The sequence below is a fragment of the Kwoniella botswanensis genome, chromosome 1 (assembly GCF_036426115.1).
Source record: "Kwoniella botswanensis chromosome 1, complete sequence".
NCBI classification, from domain to species: Eukaryota; Fungi; Basidiomycota; class Tremellomycetes; order Tremellales; family Cryptococcaceae; genus Kwoniella; species Kwoniella botswanensis.
In genome coordinates this window covers 17,024,393-17,041,700 of record NC_088599.1, presented here as the reverse complement: position 1 = coordinate 17,041,700, position 17,308 = coordinate 17,024,393, and the positions used below count along the sequence as shown (strand labels likewise).

The following is a 17,308-nucleotide window of genomic DNA, read 5'->3' as shown; positions in this document are numbered from 1 at the left end:
TCATCTGGATATTACTTACGAGTTATATTATTTTGTATACTGGATTATCTAATTATCTTATGCATCGCTTAATCATATCGATCGTTATTCCTTTTGACTAGGCGAGTCCACTTGTATCGGATCTGCCACTGGAGTGATATCTAGTGATCATCGGCCATCTCCGAGCGGAAAGGACCCATGCGATGTATACGACGACCATTGACGTGATTGAGTTATTGAATGATTGGTATGCAGGTATAGAAAGGCAGCACTATCAATCGTGTAGCTCTTCTCAATTCCTTCCTTTCTTCGTTCATTGAACGACAGTCGAGTCCACCATGTCCTCCCACGCTCATCATAGACCAAGAGGTCGGTATAGAGATAGAGATATCGAAAAAACCTCCCTCATCTCAGGCGGCTCCTCATCATCCGAGTCTGATATCCCCCTTCCATCAATATACAAATCCAAATCTAAGCGCAGATACTGGACCCAGAAACATGCCAGCGGATTGGGTAATCTACTCGCGCTCTTTGGCCTGATTTATTTGTTTAGTAAACTTGGTTCTGGTTTAGGTTTCGATTTCCCATTTCCCAAACCTTCTCCTGCACCATTACCAGAATACATCAAAGATGGTATAGCCCAGTGCGAAATCATTCAAAGACCTACACCTCATTTCAAGCCCTCCACTCATAAACGATCTCATAATGATAGATACGTAGATGGGACTAAAGGCGTGTGGTTGAAGAATGGAACGTTGTGGACGGGTGAGAAGCGCGGTACGGAGATTCTACACGGGGTGGATCTTTTGTTGGAAGATGGTCTGATCAGGAAGATCGGGAAGGGGAAAGATATTCAGGAATGGACGAAGGGTAAGAAGGCTGAGGAGGTCGAGCTGGGTGGGGCTTGGGTTACACCAGGTGAGTTGAAGCCATATATACTTACGGAGAATGGTCGCTGATGATTTCCTTTACTGGTAGGGTGGGTCATTTGACATCTTAAGTCGCTAACGGTTGTCCTCCGAGTCAAATCACTGATACCATTCTATTCAACTTCACGCTACACAGTATCGTAGACACACACAGCCACTTAGCTGTGGACTCTGCTCCCTCTCTATTCGGTGGGGACGACACCAATTCGATCAAGGCGAGCGTTCAGCCATGGTTGAGATCGCTCGACGGATTCAACACTCATGATTTGGCTTTCAACCTTTCAATTGCGGGAGGTATCACGACCATGTTGGTGCTTCCTGGATCTGCGGGTGAGTTCTGTTGGTCAATCATCCAGAAGTAAAGTTGCTAAGACGATTATTCTTCGGATGCAAGACTCTATCGGAGGACAGTGAGTATACTGCCCGAATCTGCCCATTCCCATCATTTCAACTTCCCCACCTTTTGCTTCTATACTCCCCCTGTCTATCGCCTCTTCCAGCCATTTGATCCAGTGTTTTGTTTTGTTTTGTTTTGTTTTGTTTTGTTTTGTTTTGTTTTGTTTTGTTTTGTTTTGTTTTGTTTTGTTTTGTTTTGTTTTGTTTTGTTTTGTTTGGTTTGAAGGGTCTTCTGATGCCTCAATCTGACGGTTTCCTTAGAGCATTCCCATTCAAACCTCGATGGACGCATGAGAACACCCCTCAGTCCATGTTGGTCGAACCAGCATGGAAGATCGATAACGGTACCTGGGCTCGTACTCACGCATGGAGACATATCAAACATGCGTGTGGTGAAAACCCAAAGCGGGTTTACGGTCAAACCAGAATGGACAACGCTTACGACTTCCGACGAGCTTATACCGAAGGCAAAACTCTGAAGGAGAAACAAGATCGATGGTGTGCCTCACCCAAGACCCAGACCGAGCCCTTCCCCCAATCACTCGAATGGGAAGTCCTGTCGGATGTCATTAGGGGCAACGTCAAAGTAAACATCCACTGCTATGAAACCACGGATCTAAACGGTTTAGTCAGGATCTCAAACGAATTCCAATTCCCTATTGCTGCCTTCCACCACGCCCACGAAACATACCTTGTACCCGACCTGCTCAAACAGGCTTGGGGTCCCGAACCTCCAGCCGTAGCTATCTTCTCTACCAATGCGCGATACAAGCGAGAGGCATACAGAGGAAGCGAGTTCGCTGCTAAGATCTTAGCTGATCAAGGATTGAAGGTAATCATGAAGTCTGATCATCCAGTATTAGATTCGAGGTATCTTCTGACTGAGGCAAGTTGGGTACATCATTATGGATTAAATTACTCTGAATCCTTAAGCTCGATTACGACCAGCCCTGCTAAGGCGATGGGATTAGATCATCGAATTGGGTATCTCAGAGAGGGATATGATGCAGATGTGGTAGTCTGGGATTCATTCCCTCTCGTACTTGGTGCAACACCCAAACAAACTTATATCGATGGTATACCCCAAATCATCTCGCCTGTACTACATGATAAACCCGCCGAAGCGCAGGAGATACCTAAACAGGAAAAGGGTAAATGGGACAAAGAGATTCAAGAGGCTTTGACCACTCGAGGAGACCCGGATCTTAGACCAAAGAAATCTGTCAAGAATGTCATTTATCAAGGTGTAGGCGAGTTCCACCTTTCACCTCTAGAGCTATCGCTACTTCATGAAGATCAAGTAGACATGAGTGTGTTTAAGAACAATGCTGGTGGAGTGGTGATTGTGAAAGACGGTGAGATCACTTGTGCTGGTGATTGCAAGATGGAAGATGAGTTGAAAGGTGGATTGGAGTTTGAAGTTGTTGATTTGAAAGGTGGGGCGATCACTCCTGGATATATCACTGTGGGCAGTTATGTGGGAATATTGGAGATTAGACAGGAGAAGACCACAGGTGATGGAGTGAGTAACATCTCTGAAGTGGACCAGTAGCCATTTAATGATTCAACGATGATCGCAATATGATGTTAGGAACTGACGTCCAATGACATCCTCTTTTACTTTCTCTTGCTATTCATAGAGTGCCATCGACCCCTTGTCCGAAGAATCAGAAATCACCAATGGGATCATCGCTCATGCTGTCGATGGAGCGCAGTTCGGCGGTAAGGATGAATTGTAAGTGGTTTCACAGCACGTCACTACTCACCTGGTCAAGCTGATCCGGGTTGTTCATATGACAGACTAGCCTATCGATCAGGAGTGACCACCGCTGTTGTATCCCCTAAGACATCCTCTTGGATCTCAGGATACGGATACGCCTTCTCACCTGAATCTGAACATTCCTTGGTCCCCGGTTCGATCCAAAATCCATTAACAGCTTTACACATCAGTTTGGATAATTCCAAGTCATCCGTGTCAACGAAGATCGCCATCTTAAGAAAATTATTGAGTGGATCTTCAAAGAACGTAGAGGAGGAAGATGAAGAGACAGAATTGGTGCATGCGTTTGAGAAAGTTCGAAAGGGAGAATTGAGATTGGTTATTAGGACGGATAAGGCGGATATCATCGCTTCAATCATTAGGTTGAAGAAAGATATAGCGAAGGAGGCGAAAATTACGATCTTAGGTGGACAAGAATCTTGGATCGTGAGTTGAAAAATTTATGATCATCTTGTATATGGGAGGGAAGGTCAGCTGAAACACCCATAGGTTGCGGACGAACTTTCCGAGAACGACATAGGAGTGATCATCTCTCCCGTACGATCATACCCCGGTGAATGGGATTCAAGGAGGATCATACCTTCTATTCCTTTATCGAACCATACTTTACCTTCGTACCTGGTTTCTCATGGTGTTGTAAGTGTTCTCATAGTATCCTCCCATCACACAATTGCATCATGTCGATCCCTTGTCACCATGTCCTCCCATATATTCATTTATGATTCATATGGCTAATCACATATGAATTTACCTACAGACCGTCGGATTGGGTATCCAAGAAGAATGGCAAGCTCGAAACACCCTATACGAAGCTGCTTGGGTATACGCCAGTTCCCCCAAGGGAATATTCTCAAAGAGACAAGCGCTAGATCTCGTAGGTAAAAACTTAGAAGAACTGCTCGGTTTATCCACTGGTAGCAAAAGCTGGGTGGCTCATGAAGGTGACCCATTCGAATTTGGAGGGAGGGTAAGGAGTGTTAAGGGTTTGAGCGGGGACGGGAAGATTGATCTGTTCTGATATTGAAGATGAGTTAAGCAATCGCCGGGAGATCGGGTGGGTAAAGATTAGGAGAGAAGATACGATGCTTGAACAGAACCATGAATATAGAAATATAGGGATTGAAATCGATAAATAGGCAATGGAGACAAATGTTGAATAATGAAATGCATTGATCAATCGCATGGGATGATTTCAAACAAAGACATTCATTCGTCTTTTCGAACGCTGATGTAATATAAGAAGCTGAATAAACTCTACTGCATGCTGTATGACTACTCTCCCTGTGAACCTGCTCCATCTGCCTGATTATCACTAATACCGTCTCAGGATCTCTTTCAGATATCCCAATCTCGACAAACGTACCAGATGATCCTGATTCTTTGTTGCCAACTTGTGAGATGTTCACGTTCATGACGGACGGACACCACTTGGATTGCCGGTTACTCCATGTCTTGGTTTTGCCACTATTTGCCACCCATTTTCACCCAATCCAAGACGTCATCAAAAACAAAGAAAGACATTCACGTATCTCCTCCGTTCTTCTTTTCTTCCTTGCTAACATATCAGTCTGCATACTCTGGAGATCAATGTATACACCTCAAGGAGAGTATTTTTGGATAATATATGCGACATGGTGAGCTGCAACATTCCTTCATCCTGCTGCATATAGCTCACTATCTTCCAGATCTCTGCAGCTGCGCTGTGGTGTCTCACACTACTGGCTGGAAAGGTCGTGTCTTCACCATTATACAGGCAGCAACAACCCTTTCTACCGTTGATGAGATCTACAGATCAAATCGCGGACACTACTGTGCAGAATAACGATGAGATAATCTTGGATCTGCTACGACAATACGCACCTGTGTTTAAATTATCGTACATACCATCTCACTCAAACCACAGTGAGGTATTGACTGATGGATGTTGGTGGTGCTATTAGAGAATTGGAAGCTTTCTTTCCTTCCTCCATAGATTACATGTTCCCTCATTATAACTTTGTAAGTTCCCAGAACGTGTGGCTCGGAATAGCAAAATTGACAGTATGGTATGGTACCTTTAGACAGAATCCCCTTCAGGAGAAATACGACCTATCAACCATACCATTGTAACGCGATTACATCTCGACGAGCTGCCCTCTAACGGAGCAGGATTATATCTGTCGATAAATGAATCACATAATCCACAACCTTTTTTGGAAGAAGAATCGGAATATCTCTTTGGACCTTATGGGCTGAATGATACGATGCCTGGCGATCGGAGGGGGAGGGTGGAAGAGGAAGTGTATGGGTTTGGAGTAGATCAGGGTTATGGTGTGGTAGTGAGTATCACTCCCGTATACTGTCAATCATATGTATCGATGTGCTGATACGATCATACAGGATCTATGGTATTGGACGTGAGCTGCAGCGTCGTCTGAATCCTCGTAAACATACTCTAGCTCATATGGCTTGATTTAGGTTCTATCCTTTCAATTTTGGGAAACCAGTTGGACCATTTGGTATATTAGGGAATCGTAAGTGATTCATGTTCCTGTCCCCCACTTAGCCCTTCGCTGATATATAATGCTTTGTAGATGTGGCCGATTGGGAGGTAAGCTAAAGATCACACCTTTCATCAACAGCTTACATCCTCTTGTTCACGTATCGTAGCATCTCAGAATGAGGACAGTGAACGGGACACCGATATCAGCAGATTATAGTGAGCTGATTGAGCTCTTTTTACTTACTTCAGCTGATATGAAGATGTATGCATCATAGCCACGCACACTGGTGGTCGGTTTAGTGCAGGCACGTACCGATGGGAAGATATAGAGAAAGTGGATGGTAGACCCGTAGCATACGTCGCAGCTGGAAGTCATGGTGTATGGCCCGAACCAGGTGATCACATATATGCGAATGTAAGTGGTCGTCCACTTAACCTCCAAGCTTCGGTATAAGGGGTTGATCCTTCCCGCTGTCTTGTCGAATAGGTAGGAAAGCTGTTCAAATTGGTGGATATTACCGACGACGAAGGACCTATATGGGATACGAAAGGTCATGTCGTCCCTGCTATCTATTGGGATAACCCACAGAATAGGAGAAAGTTGTTTCATCATGGTGACCTGAGTTGGTTGAACTATAGAGGTAAATGGGGTAATAGTGGTGAAAATGATTGTTGGTGGCATAGGATAGTAGGATATTGTCAAGTGAGCTGGTTTCCATTGAGTTGATGGCCATAGCTGACTGGAAATCAGGTGGTAGACGCTCCTTGGGGGCCAAATAGGAATTTCGGTTTACCTCCAGAGGTAGGTCACCGTCCAGATAAAGATTTTGAGGAGGAAGCTTGAGCCGAGCTGATGATTTGGACAGTGTATACTAGCTACTCTTGCAACAGAATTTTCGACGTATAGATTTAGATTTGCTTCTAATGTGTTGAATTGGGCAAAGGACCATAACATAGAATTAGTCAAGATTGAGCAGATATGTGTCAGACCCAAGACGAATCCTGATGACCCTGATGACCCCGACGATCCAGATGATCCGGACGATCCAGATGATCTCGATGTGGAGATATATGATGATGATATGGAAGGTATGGTTGGAATTCAGAATGTCAAAAGTGTAATAGGATTTAGGGGTACTGAAAAACACACTGTAAGTCTTCAAGCGATACGATTACTGTTCACTTTTGAGCTGATCTCTTCGATTGCAATCACTGAATGAAACAGGTTACGATGGATCCATGTAAAGGAAGGCAATTCGCCGTCAGAGCATATAGATTATCTTTGTGCCTCTTGAATGGAAAATGTGTATCGACCTCGAACGAAAGGAAGATATGTACGTTTGAACAGCATAAGAAGGGGCATTCATTCGGGAGTGCGGTGGATCTGGATGATATCGATGATTGGAGATGGAATTATTAGTTGTTGACACTGATAGGTCTTGCCCTTTAGTTGTTTGAACGGTTTTTACCCATGTTCTTTGTATTTTGGTTAGCATTGCATCGCGTTTGATTATTGGGTTTGTAGCACGAGTAGTTGATAATGCATATATGTATTAAAGATGTATGTTGTCTATCTGCGGAACGTCCAGCATGATTAACTATGATGGGACTTTGGTATCCTCTTTGATTGTCACTCCTTCATCGGCAGGATTGGGAACATCGGAAGAAGGTTCTTCATCATCGTCAATCTCTGCGATATCAACACAAAACAAATGGTAAGTACATATTCTTCTGATGGGATGGAGTGGAATGATTGAAGGTAAAAGGTAATTTATCTACTTCTACTCACCTTCACCATATATCTCTGGATGGGCTCTGAAACAATCTTGCATATGTTTGAATTTCTCCACACAGTCCACACCTTTAGGTTCAGCTTCGGAATAGATGAAACATGAGAAAGCAGCTTTGAACTCTTCTCCACATGGTCCGTCGGCCATTCCTCCGAGGCACTGTGATTAATCACAGGAATTAGCAGAAGCCCATGAATGAGAGGGGAGGAGAAAGAAGATATCGCAAGTTGAAATAGGAAAGATAAGAGATATGGATAAGAGACGATGAGGTGATTACCTACCGGACAATCCCAATTGATCTCTCCTGTCTCTTCGTTAAAAGCCCCCTGGGAAGGTTGAGCAGCTTCAGTTGATTTTTCTTCTACGACGTGGGCGGCGGCGTTCTCATCGATTGGCGAAGAGGAGGAGGTAGCTTTGGTGACTGTTTGCAATGTGCAGATATAAAATATCAGTCATGTCTCATACCTGTCAGTTGAATAACGACAATTTGTCACGATGTCTTTAGCTCACCCTCATCTTTCACTTCTTGCGTCTTCTCTACTGCTTTCTCTTTCACTTCTCCGACCTTTTCAGCAGCGGCTTTCTTTATCGTATCGGTATTTGACGATGACGACGATGCGTCGGCAGCTAAAACGTATTCACGCAGTGGTGATTAGCAAGCAGAATTATCTATTTCAAGCTGAATACTGGTCTCCCAGCTCAGCCCAAACCAAAATGTTCCAGTTACTTCATATCATATGGTCCTATAAATATTGACTTGTATTCACCTTCTCGTTTATGTACATTCTTCTTCAAACTCCCCTGATCCAAAACGCTCTCTCTCACTCGATCATCATTCCATACCCTTCTCTGCTCAGAAGTAACAGCCAAAGCAGCTATCGTCAATGTCGTTAATCCAATCACGGCATTCCGGCTGAACGATGATGAGGCTGAGGCTGAAGGGGCAGTCGAGAGGAGTCGGCGGGAAGGGATGGATCGGAAGGATCGGGTTATTTGTCTGGCGAACATTTTTGAGCGAATTTCGTGAATGATAGTTGTTTTGAAGCCGATGCGAGGACCTGGACTACTTTTGACGGATAGGTATGAAGGATAGCAAGATGATCTTCGTCTAGAGTGTTGTCAGTGTAGCACAAATAGATGTTGAGAATACGAGTTAACGAACAAATCGGAAATTATCTTCGTAAGCAGAAAAACGCTTACATGACCATCGGCTAACAGGATATGGTCGTATCACGTGACTTGGTAAGGTGTCACCCGTTGCCCGTCCACCTCGGGTATCTTGAGTTGGATCGAGTACTCGTACATCTTTATATCCTCAATTGAAGTGCCAGTATACTACCGAAGACAGATCTTCTGCCCGTGTATTGAGAGAAGGGATGAGCGATATAGCGGATCTCACAGCTAAGACGTACGAGATAACACGTCTGATACCCCACGGACGAGTGACGAGCTATGGTAAGTCCACTCAGTCCAGACAATCCACTAATGGCGTCCATAACTCATCGCTGATGACTCTGGATGGGTTGCAGGTCATATAGCGAAGTTAGCTGGTTATCCAAAGTACTCAAGGTACATATATTTATCCTATATCCCAATCTTCCAATTTCTCTCTCTCTCTCTCTCTCTTCGGTTATATACTCATTTATCTGGATTGGTCGTAGACACGTAGGAAACGCTCTCAAGGCTTTACCTCCCAATACAGACATACCCTGGCAAGTGAGTCCGAGTCCGCCCTCCCCACATTGACATTGGCTTGTCCAGTAGATGACGGATACTTTGTTGGTGTATCCTTTTGTGTCGTAGCGAGTGATCAACTCCAAAGGTCTCATCTCACCTCGAGCGGATCTAGGTCTAGGTGTAGCAAGGCAGAAAGACAGATTAGAGAATGAGGGTATACAGGTTGATACGCTAGTGGGTAATGGGGCCGAAAAAGTAGATTTGAGATTGTTTGGGTGGTTCCCCGAGAGTTTGGATGAGGTGGATCAGCTGAATCAATGATCTTGGGATTTAATATTGGTATTGATAGTGATAAGGATAATGATAATCTTAGCCGTTGTATATACATGTATATTTACTTTATTTGATGCAGTTGACATTCCACATATACATCTACAACACTAGAACTGAACGATCCGAGGAAGGAATACCAGTTCATAATTGACTTATGACTTATGACTTATGACAACTAGACGACCGACAAAACTACAACTAACCACTACAATGAACCGATACGACCAACCCTACAACTTTACAACTTCCCCTGACCCAGTCCCTCATATAACAAATGAGTCGATCTCTCATATTGCGATGGTAGATGATTCTGTAACATTGATTTAGCGAAGATCGCTACGAGCACCTATCATATCAGCTATTTCACCCTTACGCGTATATCTACCAAAACAGATTAAATTGACTTACGTTCTCTGAACCGCTCTTCTACTGAATCGCATTGTCTCAATATCTATGATAAACCATAATATCATTAGCTATATTCATTTTCATTCTGTGGCTAATTACGAAAAGGTTAATTCACAACTCTATGAGCTTGTTTATGCACTATCTTCTTATCACTGTGGACTTTCGGTTGATTATCCGTAACGTACACATCGAAATGTTCCTATAATTATCCAACATCCACCGGATCAGCTATAATCCTACATTATTATACAGTCAAATTTGACTCACCATGATATATACCATTCCAGGTGGATACAACTTTTCATTATCCATATCTGCTCTCATCGTCTTAATCAAACTGACCATCCAATCGCTCAGAACTTCTTCGTCATCAGGTATCGTCTCGCCTCCGGAACTCTGATTCTGAATTCGAGTCGTCTGACCACTTTTCTCCGGATCTGAACTCGAATTAGTCTGATTTTGCTTTTGCTTTTGCTCTTGTTGTGATTTCTGCCAATCAAATTTCCTCTTGTTCAATCCAATAACTCTCCCTACAATCTCCTCAGCAATATTCCCTTCTTCACTCAACGTCAGTGCAATATTCTTGAAATCTTTTACTCCACCTAACGAAAGGGTAGGTACAATATCCGAATCTTGCACTACGCTCGTGATCAGCCCTTTGGAGTAGATCGAAAGATCGATGGAAGTTACAGCAGGTGGTCCATAGGCATAACAATGTATGGGTCTTCCGGGAGGTAAACCACTTTTGAAATTGGTAACAAAAGGTGTAGATATCCTGGGATGATCGATCGGTTTAGCCAAAATGATATTTTGTTCCAAAAATGATTTAGATGGCATCGAACATAGTATTGCCAACAGTGATGCAACTCCTCCACCCAATGAATGTCCAGCTAAGACCAAACCGTAAGTGGGGTATTTAGTCAACGCTTCGACCAAAGTCTCGTGTACTGTCGATTGTTTCACGGTGAGTTTACGGGCAGATTGCCACATCCCTGAGTGGACGTAGTAACTCGCATCGGGATCACCTTGCTCGACGTCGATGGATTGATATTCGCATGTAAGGTCCACGAGGACATCTGATAGACCAAGTGTACCTCGACAAGTGCTATGACATACTCACATTCAGCTCACAATTGCTTAGAAGCCAGCTGGCACTTACAGCACAATAGCCTTGAGGGAATGCTCAACCGCTACGTAATGTATCAGAGGAGGTGCCTCTTGTTGTATGAGAGCAGCTGATGATTCGGTGAATGACGAAAGCAATAAGCAGTCAATGGGTATATTGGTATGTTGAGCCTATATGACCAGTTATCATGTCAGCTAATCTCCCTTTGGTAAGAGTAGGAGGGATAGCTCACAAATGCCCAACTGTTTGCATGGTGTTTACCTGTACTCGGAAACATGAAGTCGCTTGAACCTAGACCGAGGATTCGCAGGAAGTTTTGCTATCAACATGAACATAACGTCAGTTCCATATATCTGTGATGGAAGCGAAACTTTCCACTGACCCCATAAGCAGCACTAGAGTATCTCATAAACCTATGAATATTCCTGATCAACCCTTCGTGAGGGAAGAGGTTATCCGAGTTGGCATCACCTTTATCGGGCATCGCATGGGAAGAAGCAGCTTGGATCCGACTGGATGAAGTGTGTACAGCCTCTCGCACGGACATTGAAGGTCTAGTCGGGTTGGATTGCCTTTCAGTTTCAGCTTGACGGGTGGAGGTCATCTTCAGAGACTCAGGGGAGGAAGTTTGGGATGGTCTACGGAGTATCATTGATTGATGTGGTGAAGGTGGAGGTGCTCTTACACCTTCATGAGGTGGTAGGGATGTGTCGATAGAGAGCGATGGCGCTGTGGCTCTCGTCCGAGGCGTCGAGGGTGATCTGGAAGGGGTCGAACTGAGAGTGGGTGTACTGACTTCAGTCGAGGAAGGAGTGATGGGCCTCGAAGGTCTCTTGGTGAATGATAATATCCCTCGTGCTTTAGCCAGCGCCTTGTCAGCCGAAACATGCCTCGCATGTCTACGTCGTGACGGAGTAGATGGCATGGAAGGTGTGGACAGTGAGCTTTCAGGCGAACGAGTCATGCTGGGTTGAGGTGTTCTATCCCAATCGATATCTTTCAAATGACCCCTTCTAAACCTTTCAATAGAGGGTCTACGACTATTCTCACTTGACCCACTCTCCAGATTGACCCTCGTGAAATGTCGAACAGTCCGTTTCCTCTGTAATAATTTGTCGGTCATAGTCTTCAAAACCAATTGAATTCTCTCCGAATTATGATGAGGGTGTTCGAGCGCATCGAGGTAACTGGCTGTTCCAACTGATTCTACTCTCGGTCCGTTAGGTAAAGAAGGAATGTTTGACCTATCATTACTTTGACCTTCCACTTCTACCCATTCTTCTTCACCATCACCTTCGTTCTCCATATCTGTACTCGAGAGTAACGACAGTCTCGAGTCAGCTCCTGGTGAGGTCACTACGCTAGTAGCAGCAGATCTTATAAAGTGATCATAAGCATCTTCATCTTCCGTGTCCATCGACTTAATGGCAATTTCCGGCATACTAAGTTGTCTTCGATGTTTGAAAGGTACTGGTTTCCGTAGTCCTAAATTCCGTCTCGTCTCATCATCATGTTGGATCTTTTCGAATAGATGAGTAACGACTGTGCGTTCAGTCAATTCATCTGTGATCTCAAAAGTTGATTCTCTCCTTTTCTTCTTTCTTGAATTTCCATCAGGTGGTCCATCATACATCTCATCACCTGATTCACCAACGAGATCATCTAATTCCTCCATCGACCAATTATTGACCGTCTGAATACTCTGTGTCCTACTTAGGCCTGGTCTCATATTACTAACACCAGCAGGATCAGAATCGATCGTCTCCATATGTTGCCATAATTTCTTGTTGGCTTCTTCCAACGATGGATCACGGGTGAGTAATGCCGATGAACGCATTCTTGATTCCATCGTAGAAGGTCCAGGTCCAGCGACAGGCAAGGAAGCAGGGGTATCTTCCAGAGCTGCTAGAGAAAGTTGTATGGGATCTTCAATAGTGGGATTGGAAGTGTTGGTAGTGAATGAATCTTCCTGTTCAGCTTGGATCGTACAATCATAAAGTCTATCCACAAGTGCAAAAACATCAACGTCAGTTAGATGATCCTTGTATCATTACAGTATGTCCCTCTCGTATGATATTTACACTTTCATTTTCATCCTCTGAGATGTTCTCTTCCAAGTAGCCACCTGCAAGCACGCGAAAGCCGTTAAAGCTTTAGTCAAGCCAGATAAAGTTGCAATGGTAGATTTATTCTTTGATCTTTCATCTTGGATAATCTCTTTCTTCACCATTGTAATAATTGCTGATAAAGATCTTGAAGATTCGTTTGATCCGAAAAGACTATCAAACAGCGCTACACTTTCTATTGCAGCTGTATGGGCCGAATTGACCAAGTTTGAAGTAAAGAAGAAACCTGACATGGTGAATAGCTCGACCATCGTGAATGTATGATGTATAAAGTATATACCGAGGTTTGTATATCTATCCAAAATACCCAAAAAATTATCTGTTGATGATGTCGAAGGTGAAGTTGAACTTTGGTTGTTGAGTGATGATTTATTATGCATCTCTTCTAATAGATGAGTTGGACCTCCCGATAACAATGCCAATAGATCACCTTCTATAGCTGCATTTGACATCAAGTATACCCTTCTAGCGGAAGAGATCATAGTGATCAACCATCTTCGAAGATAACCTAATGACATTCGGGTAGAATATTGAGAAGTCTCCAAGATAGCTTCTATCAGAAAGGCTGTGATTCTAAGAGTCATACGTGTCGATGTAGCTATGGTGGTAATTAAAGATGCTATAGGTGCAGGAAAGAGGGTAGGTAAATCACTGATATCTGCCAAAGGGGTATAGCGAATCATTGAGCCTGGCAAATCTTCGACAGCTCCGGATGATATCGAGTGAGGTAAAGGTACAGGTTGGGGAATGACAGGAGGTTTCTCCTTCTCATCTTGATACACTGTCGCTGTCGCTATCGTAGTGGCAGGGCTGGGCTGGGTCATATTGGGAGATTGAACAGGTTGTAGAATGTTGCCACTCTTATTAGAAGAATGACATCAATATCGATACTCCAAAAGGTGATTGATGGGGCGTGCTTGTGGTCGTGTGCTGGAATTGATATTGGAGTAATGATGGAGATGGATTGGTTTTGATGGCCAAAGGCGGTGATTGATCGACGTGCAGGGTATAGGGTATAGGGTATAGGGGAGATTGAAGATCGAGTATCGAATGGGAGATAATGATGCATGCGATGATGAGTAAGTTTAGAGTCTGTGTATATGTAAGACACTCTACACTACTGACTCACTCCTTTTGGGAATAAAAACTAACAGCACTGATCTTCTTGTACTTGTTTCACTTGATTCCCATCGTATCACATCTCATGTTCCCGGCCCGTGCATCTGTTTGTCTGTTGTTGTGGATATACGTGTGGGCATATGTGTGTTTGTTTTTGGGATGAGAGGACTGATCGTTGGTAAGGATTTCAACTGAATTGAATTGAGTTTTTTTCATTTTCTGTTTTTCATTCATTTAGAATAGCGGTTGAGGAACACGTCTACGCGTTTAGGTAGGTGGGTCATATGACCGAATGTGTAACGTGACGTACTCGTATCGGTTGATCGTTGATTCCAGCAAAATGCGGAATAATCGTATGCTTTCCTCCAAGATCATGATCCGGCCGTATAGCATGTTACAATAGTACGATGAGACATCCAATCGCTCTCTGCAGGGAGTTAGTTACAGTCACTGGAATCACCATCATCGTCATGATATGTCTAACCCCGCATCACATCCCATATTGACTTCGGGGAATCCAATGACACCCTGAGCCACCTCGGCACCATGCAAAGTAAAGAGTCCGTCTTAGGTGAAAGACAAAACTCTATATGACCATGGTCATGAATCACTGTGCTGCATATTCATCTCATACAACGTCATTATACAGATACAAAGACAAACCTTTGACTGGGATACCTTAGTCGCAGAATGATTTCTGATCAGCCCACTGATCTCAGGGTAACAGCAGAAGGAAGATGAATACTCGACTCACTTTTGTGCTAATCGATCATGCAAATCTTCTTCTGCTATCTGTGAATCACCGACTACACAATCATACAAATGTAATACAGATATGATGATTAGGGCTAGATCAGAGGCTAATATAGGTTATAGACTTGAGTGTACTCACGTTGATTACCCAATGTCAGCCAGCTATATAGATTCATCCATGTTAGCCCAACAGCATACCCATCGGTCTCACCAGATCTGGACACTCACCCAGGCCGAGTGTTATGTTTCCTTCCGAACAATTCCAATTTCCTACCATGAGGTGCTAATCTAATCACAGCCAATTCCAGATCAACTCCCATCAATAAGTATGTGGTTCAAAGATAGATGAAGTCAACTTGCCTCTCAATAACCCCGTATACTTCGTCAGGCTTCCGACTTGTCTCTCTCACTTCAGCTACGACCACATCGGTATCTACTCCTTTACGCAATTGACGTAGAGTCGGGTGGGTTTCCCACGGAATGGGTCCGTTCTTGGGATGGTCGGCTGGTAATTTGAGTGCGATAAGGAGGTGCTCGCAGGTGTGGCTGAGTCATAACAAGTCAGTCACAATATCCAATCAAAGTGGGTTCATCACCAGAAGCTTATACCAATGGGACCCTCTCATGTTCGTGTGATTAGAAAGAATCCTCAACTCACTTCAGCCAATGACCTGTTCTTCCAGTCCTTATCAACCTCTGTAGCTGATTCGTTTTGACCCATACCAGCTCATCCACACGCTTATATCCCCAAACCGAGAACAGCTCTCTTCCCAATTCCATCGCTCGTCCCGTTACCCAAAGACACAAGATACCCCAATCGGGTTGGAGGGATCGGAGTGGTAACGAACGCATCTCGTCGTCTGTCATCGTACCGTATGGGAGCTGGAACGCAATATCAAGAGTCAGGTTAACGGGGACGTACATGAAATGGAAAATGTATCTTTTGGAGATTATATGTTCGGAAACGAAAAGCTGTTGAGAGACTTACAGACATGTGAATATCCTATTGTCGATATACGATGACAGTGTTAGCTGACGTGACCTATATTCAGTGAGTGCTATTCAGCTTACCCAAGGTGGGTCAGCCACTATAACCTGAAACCTATTCAGACAATGGTCATATCAGCTTCCGACTCTGGATATCATCGACAACATCCGTTAAGCTGGTTTTGTACCCTTTGATAAGTCAACTCACTGTCCAAGTAGGGAATAATCGAATGTCCTGATATCACAATTAACCCATTGGGGGACAGGCGGCGAATCATATCGATCAATCTTTTCACCTAATAACCTCTTTTTCACATTTTTAGGTAATGGTGGTATGACAGGAGGTGTCTTGGGAATAGACGAGGTAGAAGGAACGACTTGGAAATGCATATACCTGGTATATCATATCATCAATCAGTAACGGTATCCGTCTCATTTCTTCAGAAATAGAAGTGTGTGAAATGGTAGATAGTATAGAGAGAGAGCCCACCTGCACTCCTTTACTCCTCCTCTTGGACCATTACCTTCTCCCAAAGAGGGGTTATTCGCGAACAATGGATCTCCATAACATAGATTAAGGTAACTGAGAATATGATAATCAGATCAAGGTCAGGTTCATGATCAGATTGATTGGTTCATAGATGATCTAGTGATTTACCTGCAGTACCCTAAGGAAGTATCTGTCCAAGGTCTTATAATAGGTTCGTAATGAGCCTGCACCAAATTCCACGAATCCATTTAGCATTTCCCTGGACTTCGTTGTATTCGTGATGTAAGATGGAAAAGGATGGCTCTAATTTACCTTATCACACTTCTCTCTCACAATTCTGCAAGCTTCCAGAGTTGTTTCAGTACATATCGGATTAAAAGGTATATCCTTCTCTTTATCTTGCGCCTGTTCGTTCGGTCAATTGTAGTGCATGGAAGTTCAGTTCATGCCAGGCCGTGGTTGACGTAACGTAAAAGATGGATGGACTTACGGCTATACGCCTTAGTTTCGTCTTCACACTTTCCTGATTGATCAACGAGTCTAGCTCTCTTATCGTTTCCATGCCTAAACATTTGTCAGATCATTAGCCTTTCCAGGTAAGTGATGCTTCTTTACTTGAGCCTTGATAGGGAGGACTCACCAGTCCGAATTCTTTTCCTAGATGGACCTTGGTCGTTCTGTTCGTGCCGGTGAAGCTGAGGGAAGATAGTGTCGCCCATTTTGCTCGTGGGTTGTATGTGTCCGACCACCACTTTGGTCAATATCGTAGAGTAATGGATCTATGGACTGGACAACAACTTGAATTGCTCAATCGTCACCGTGACTTGAACTTTGAGGAATGAGGTTGCTTTCCGTTGGAAAGGGGTGGGACATCACTTGATACGTAATGTCCACACATATGCCATCCATCTCTTCCATGTGCACAGCATTCAT

At 43.8% G+C, this 17,308-nt stretch overlaps 6 protein-coding genes across 6 annotated transcripts; 3 read left to right on the top strand and 3 right to left on the bottom strand.

Annotated features, from left to right (window-relative positions):
- Positions 1 to 317: 317 nt before the first annotated feature.
- On the top strand, positions 318 to 4,102 carry L199_006448 (uncharacterized protein; the record flags this gene model as incomplete). The annotated part of the gene is made up of 8 exons (XM_064892147.1): positions 318 to 897; positions 981 to 1,238; positions 1,303 to 1,318; positions 1,566 to 2,826; positions 2,945 to 3,039; positions 3,105 to 3,510; positions 3,574 to 3,720; positions 3,842 to 4,102. 8 exons carry the CDS (start codon positions 318 to 320, stop codon positions 4,100 to 4,102), a joined length of 3,024 nt encoding a protein of 1,007 aa, XP_064748219.1.
- Positions 4,103 to 4,708: 606 nt separating this feature from the next.
- L199_006447 (uncharacterized protein) lies at positions 4,709 to 6,986 on the top strand (the record flags this gene model as incomplete). Its single annotated transcript, XM_064892146.1, has 13 exons — positions 4,709 to 4,718; positions 4,780 to 4,960; positions 5,025 to 5,082; positions 5,145 to 5,402; positions 5,464 to 5,480; positions 5,542 to 5,597; positions 5,658 to 5,674; positions 5,734 to 5,782; positions 5,842 to 5,945; positions 6,054 to 6,269; positions 6,318 to 6,368; positions 6,433 to 6,717; positions 6,792 to 6,986. The coding sequence occupies 13 exons, from the start codon at positions 4,709 to 4,711 to the stop codon at positions 6,984 to 6,986; spliced, it is 1,497 nt and encodes a 498-aa protein (XP_064748218.1).
- A 178-nt stretch (positions 6,987 to 7,164) lies between these two features.
- On the bottom strand, positions 7,165 to 8,364 carry L199_006446 (uncharacterized protein; the record flags this gene model as incomplete). Its single annotated transcript, XM_064892145.1, has 5 exons — positions 7,165 to 7,256; positions 7,356 to 7,515; positions 7,638 to 7,777; positions 7,867 to 7,983; positions 8,124 to 8,364. The coding sequence occupies 5 exons, from the start codon at positions 8,362 to 8,364 to the stop codon at positions 7,165 to 7,167; spliced, it is 750 nt and encodes a 249-aa protein (XP_064748217.1).
- A 368-nt stretch (positions 8,365 to 8,732) lies between these two features.
- L199_006445 (uncharacterized protein) lies at positions 8,733 to 9,354 on the top strand (the record flags this gene model as incomplete). The annotated part of the gene is made up of 4 exons (XM_064892144.1): positions 8,733 to 8,811; positions 8,886 to 8,925; positions 9,018 to 9,072; positions 9,160 to 9,354. The coding sequence occupies 4 exons, from the start codon at positions 8,733 to 8,735 to the stop codon at positions 9,352 to 9,354; spliced, it is 369 nt and encodes a 122-aa protein (XP_064748216.1).
- A 250-nt stretch (positions 9,355 to 9,604) lies between these two features.
- On the bottom strand, positions 9,605 to 13,850 carry L199_006444 (uncharacterized protein; the record flags this gene model as incomplete). The annotated part of the gene is made up of 8 exons (XM_064892143.1): positions 9,605 to 9,702; positions 9,775 to 9,817; positions 9,890 to 9,973; positions 10,042 to 10,879; positions 10,934 to 11,070; positions 11,133 to 11,219; positions 11,283 to 12,900; positions 12,982 to 13,850. 8 exons carry the CDS (start codon positions 13,848 to 13,850, stop codon positions 9,605 to 9,607), a joined length of 3,774 nt encoding a protein of 1,257 aa, XP_064748215.1.
- A 1,045-nt stretch (positions 13,851 to 14,895) lies between these two features.
- L199_006443 (uncharacterized protein) lies at positions 14,896 to 17,094 on the bottom strand (the record flags this gene model as incomplete). The annotated part of the gene is made up of 13 exons (XM_064892142.1): positions 14,896 to 14,951; positions 15,038 to 15,060; positions 15,127 to 15,186; positions 15,259 to 15,444; positions 15,557 to 15,780; positions 15,887 to 15,901; positions 15,970 to 16,000; positions 16,094 to 16,279; positions 16,376 to 16,468; positions 16,544 to 16,599; positions 16,688 to 16,780; positions 16,866 to 16,939; positions 17,016 to 17,094. 13 exons carry the CDS (start codon positions 17,092 to 17,094, stop codon positions 14,896 to 14,898), a joined length of 1,176 nt encoding a protein of 391 aa, XP_064748214.1.
- Positions 17,095 to 17,308: the final 214 nt, after the last annotated feature.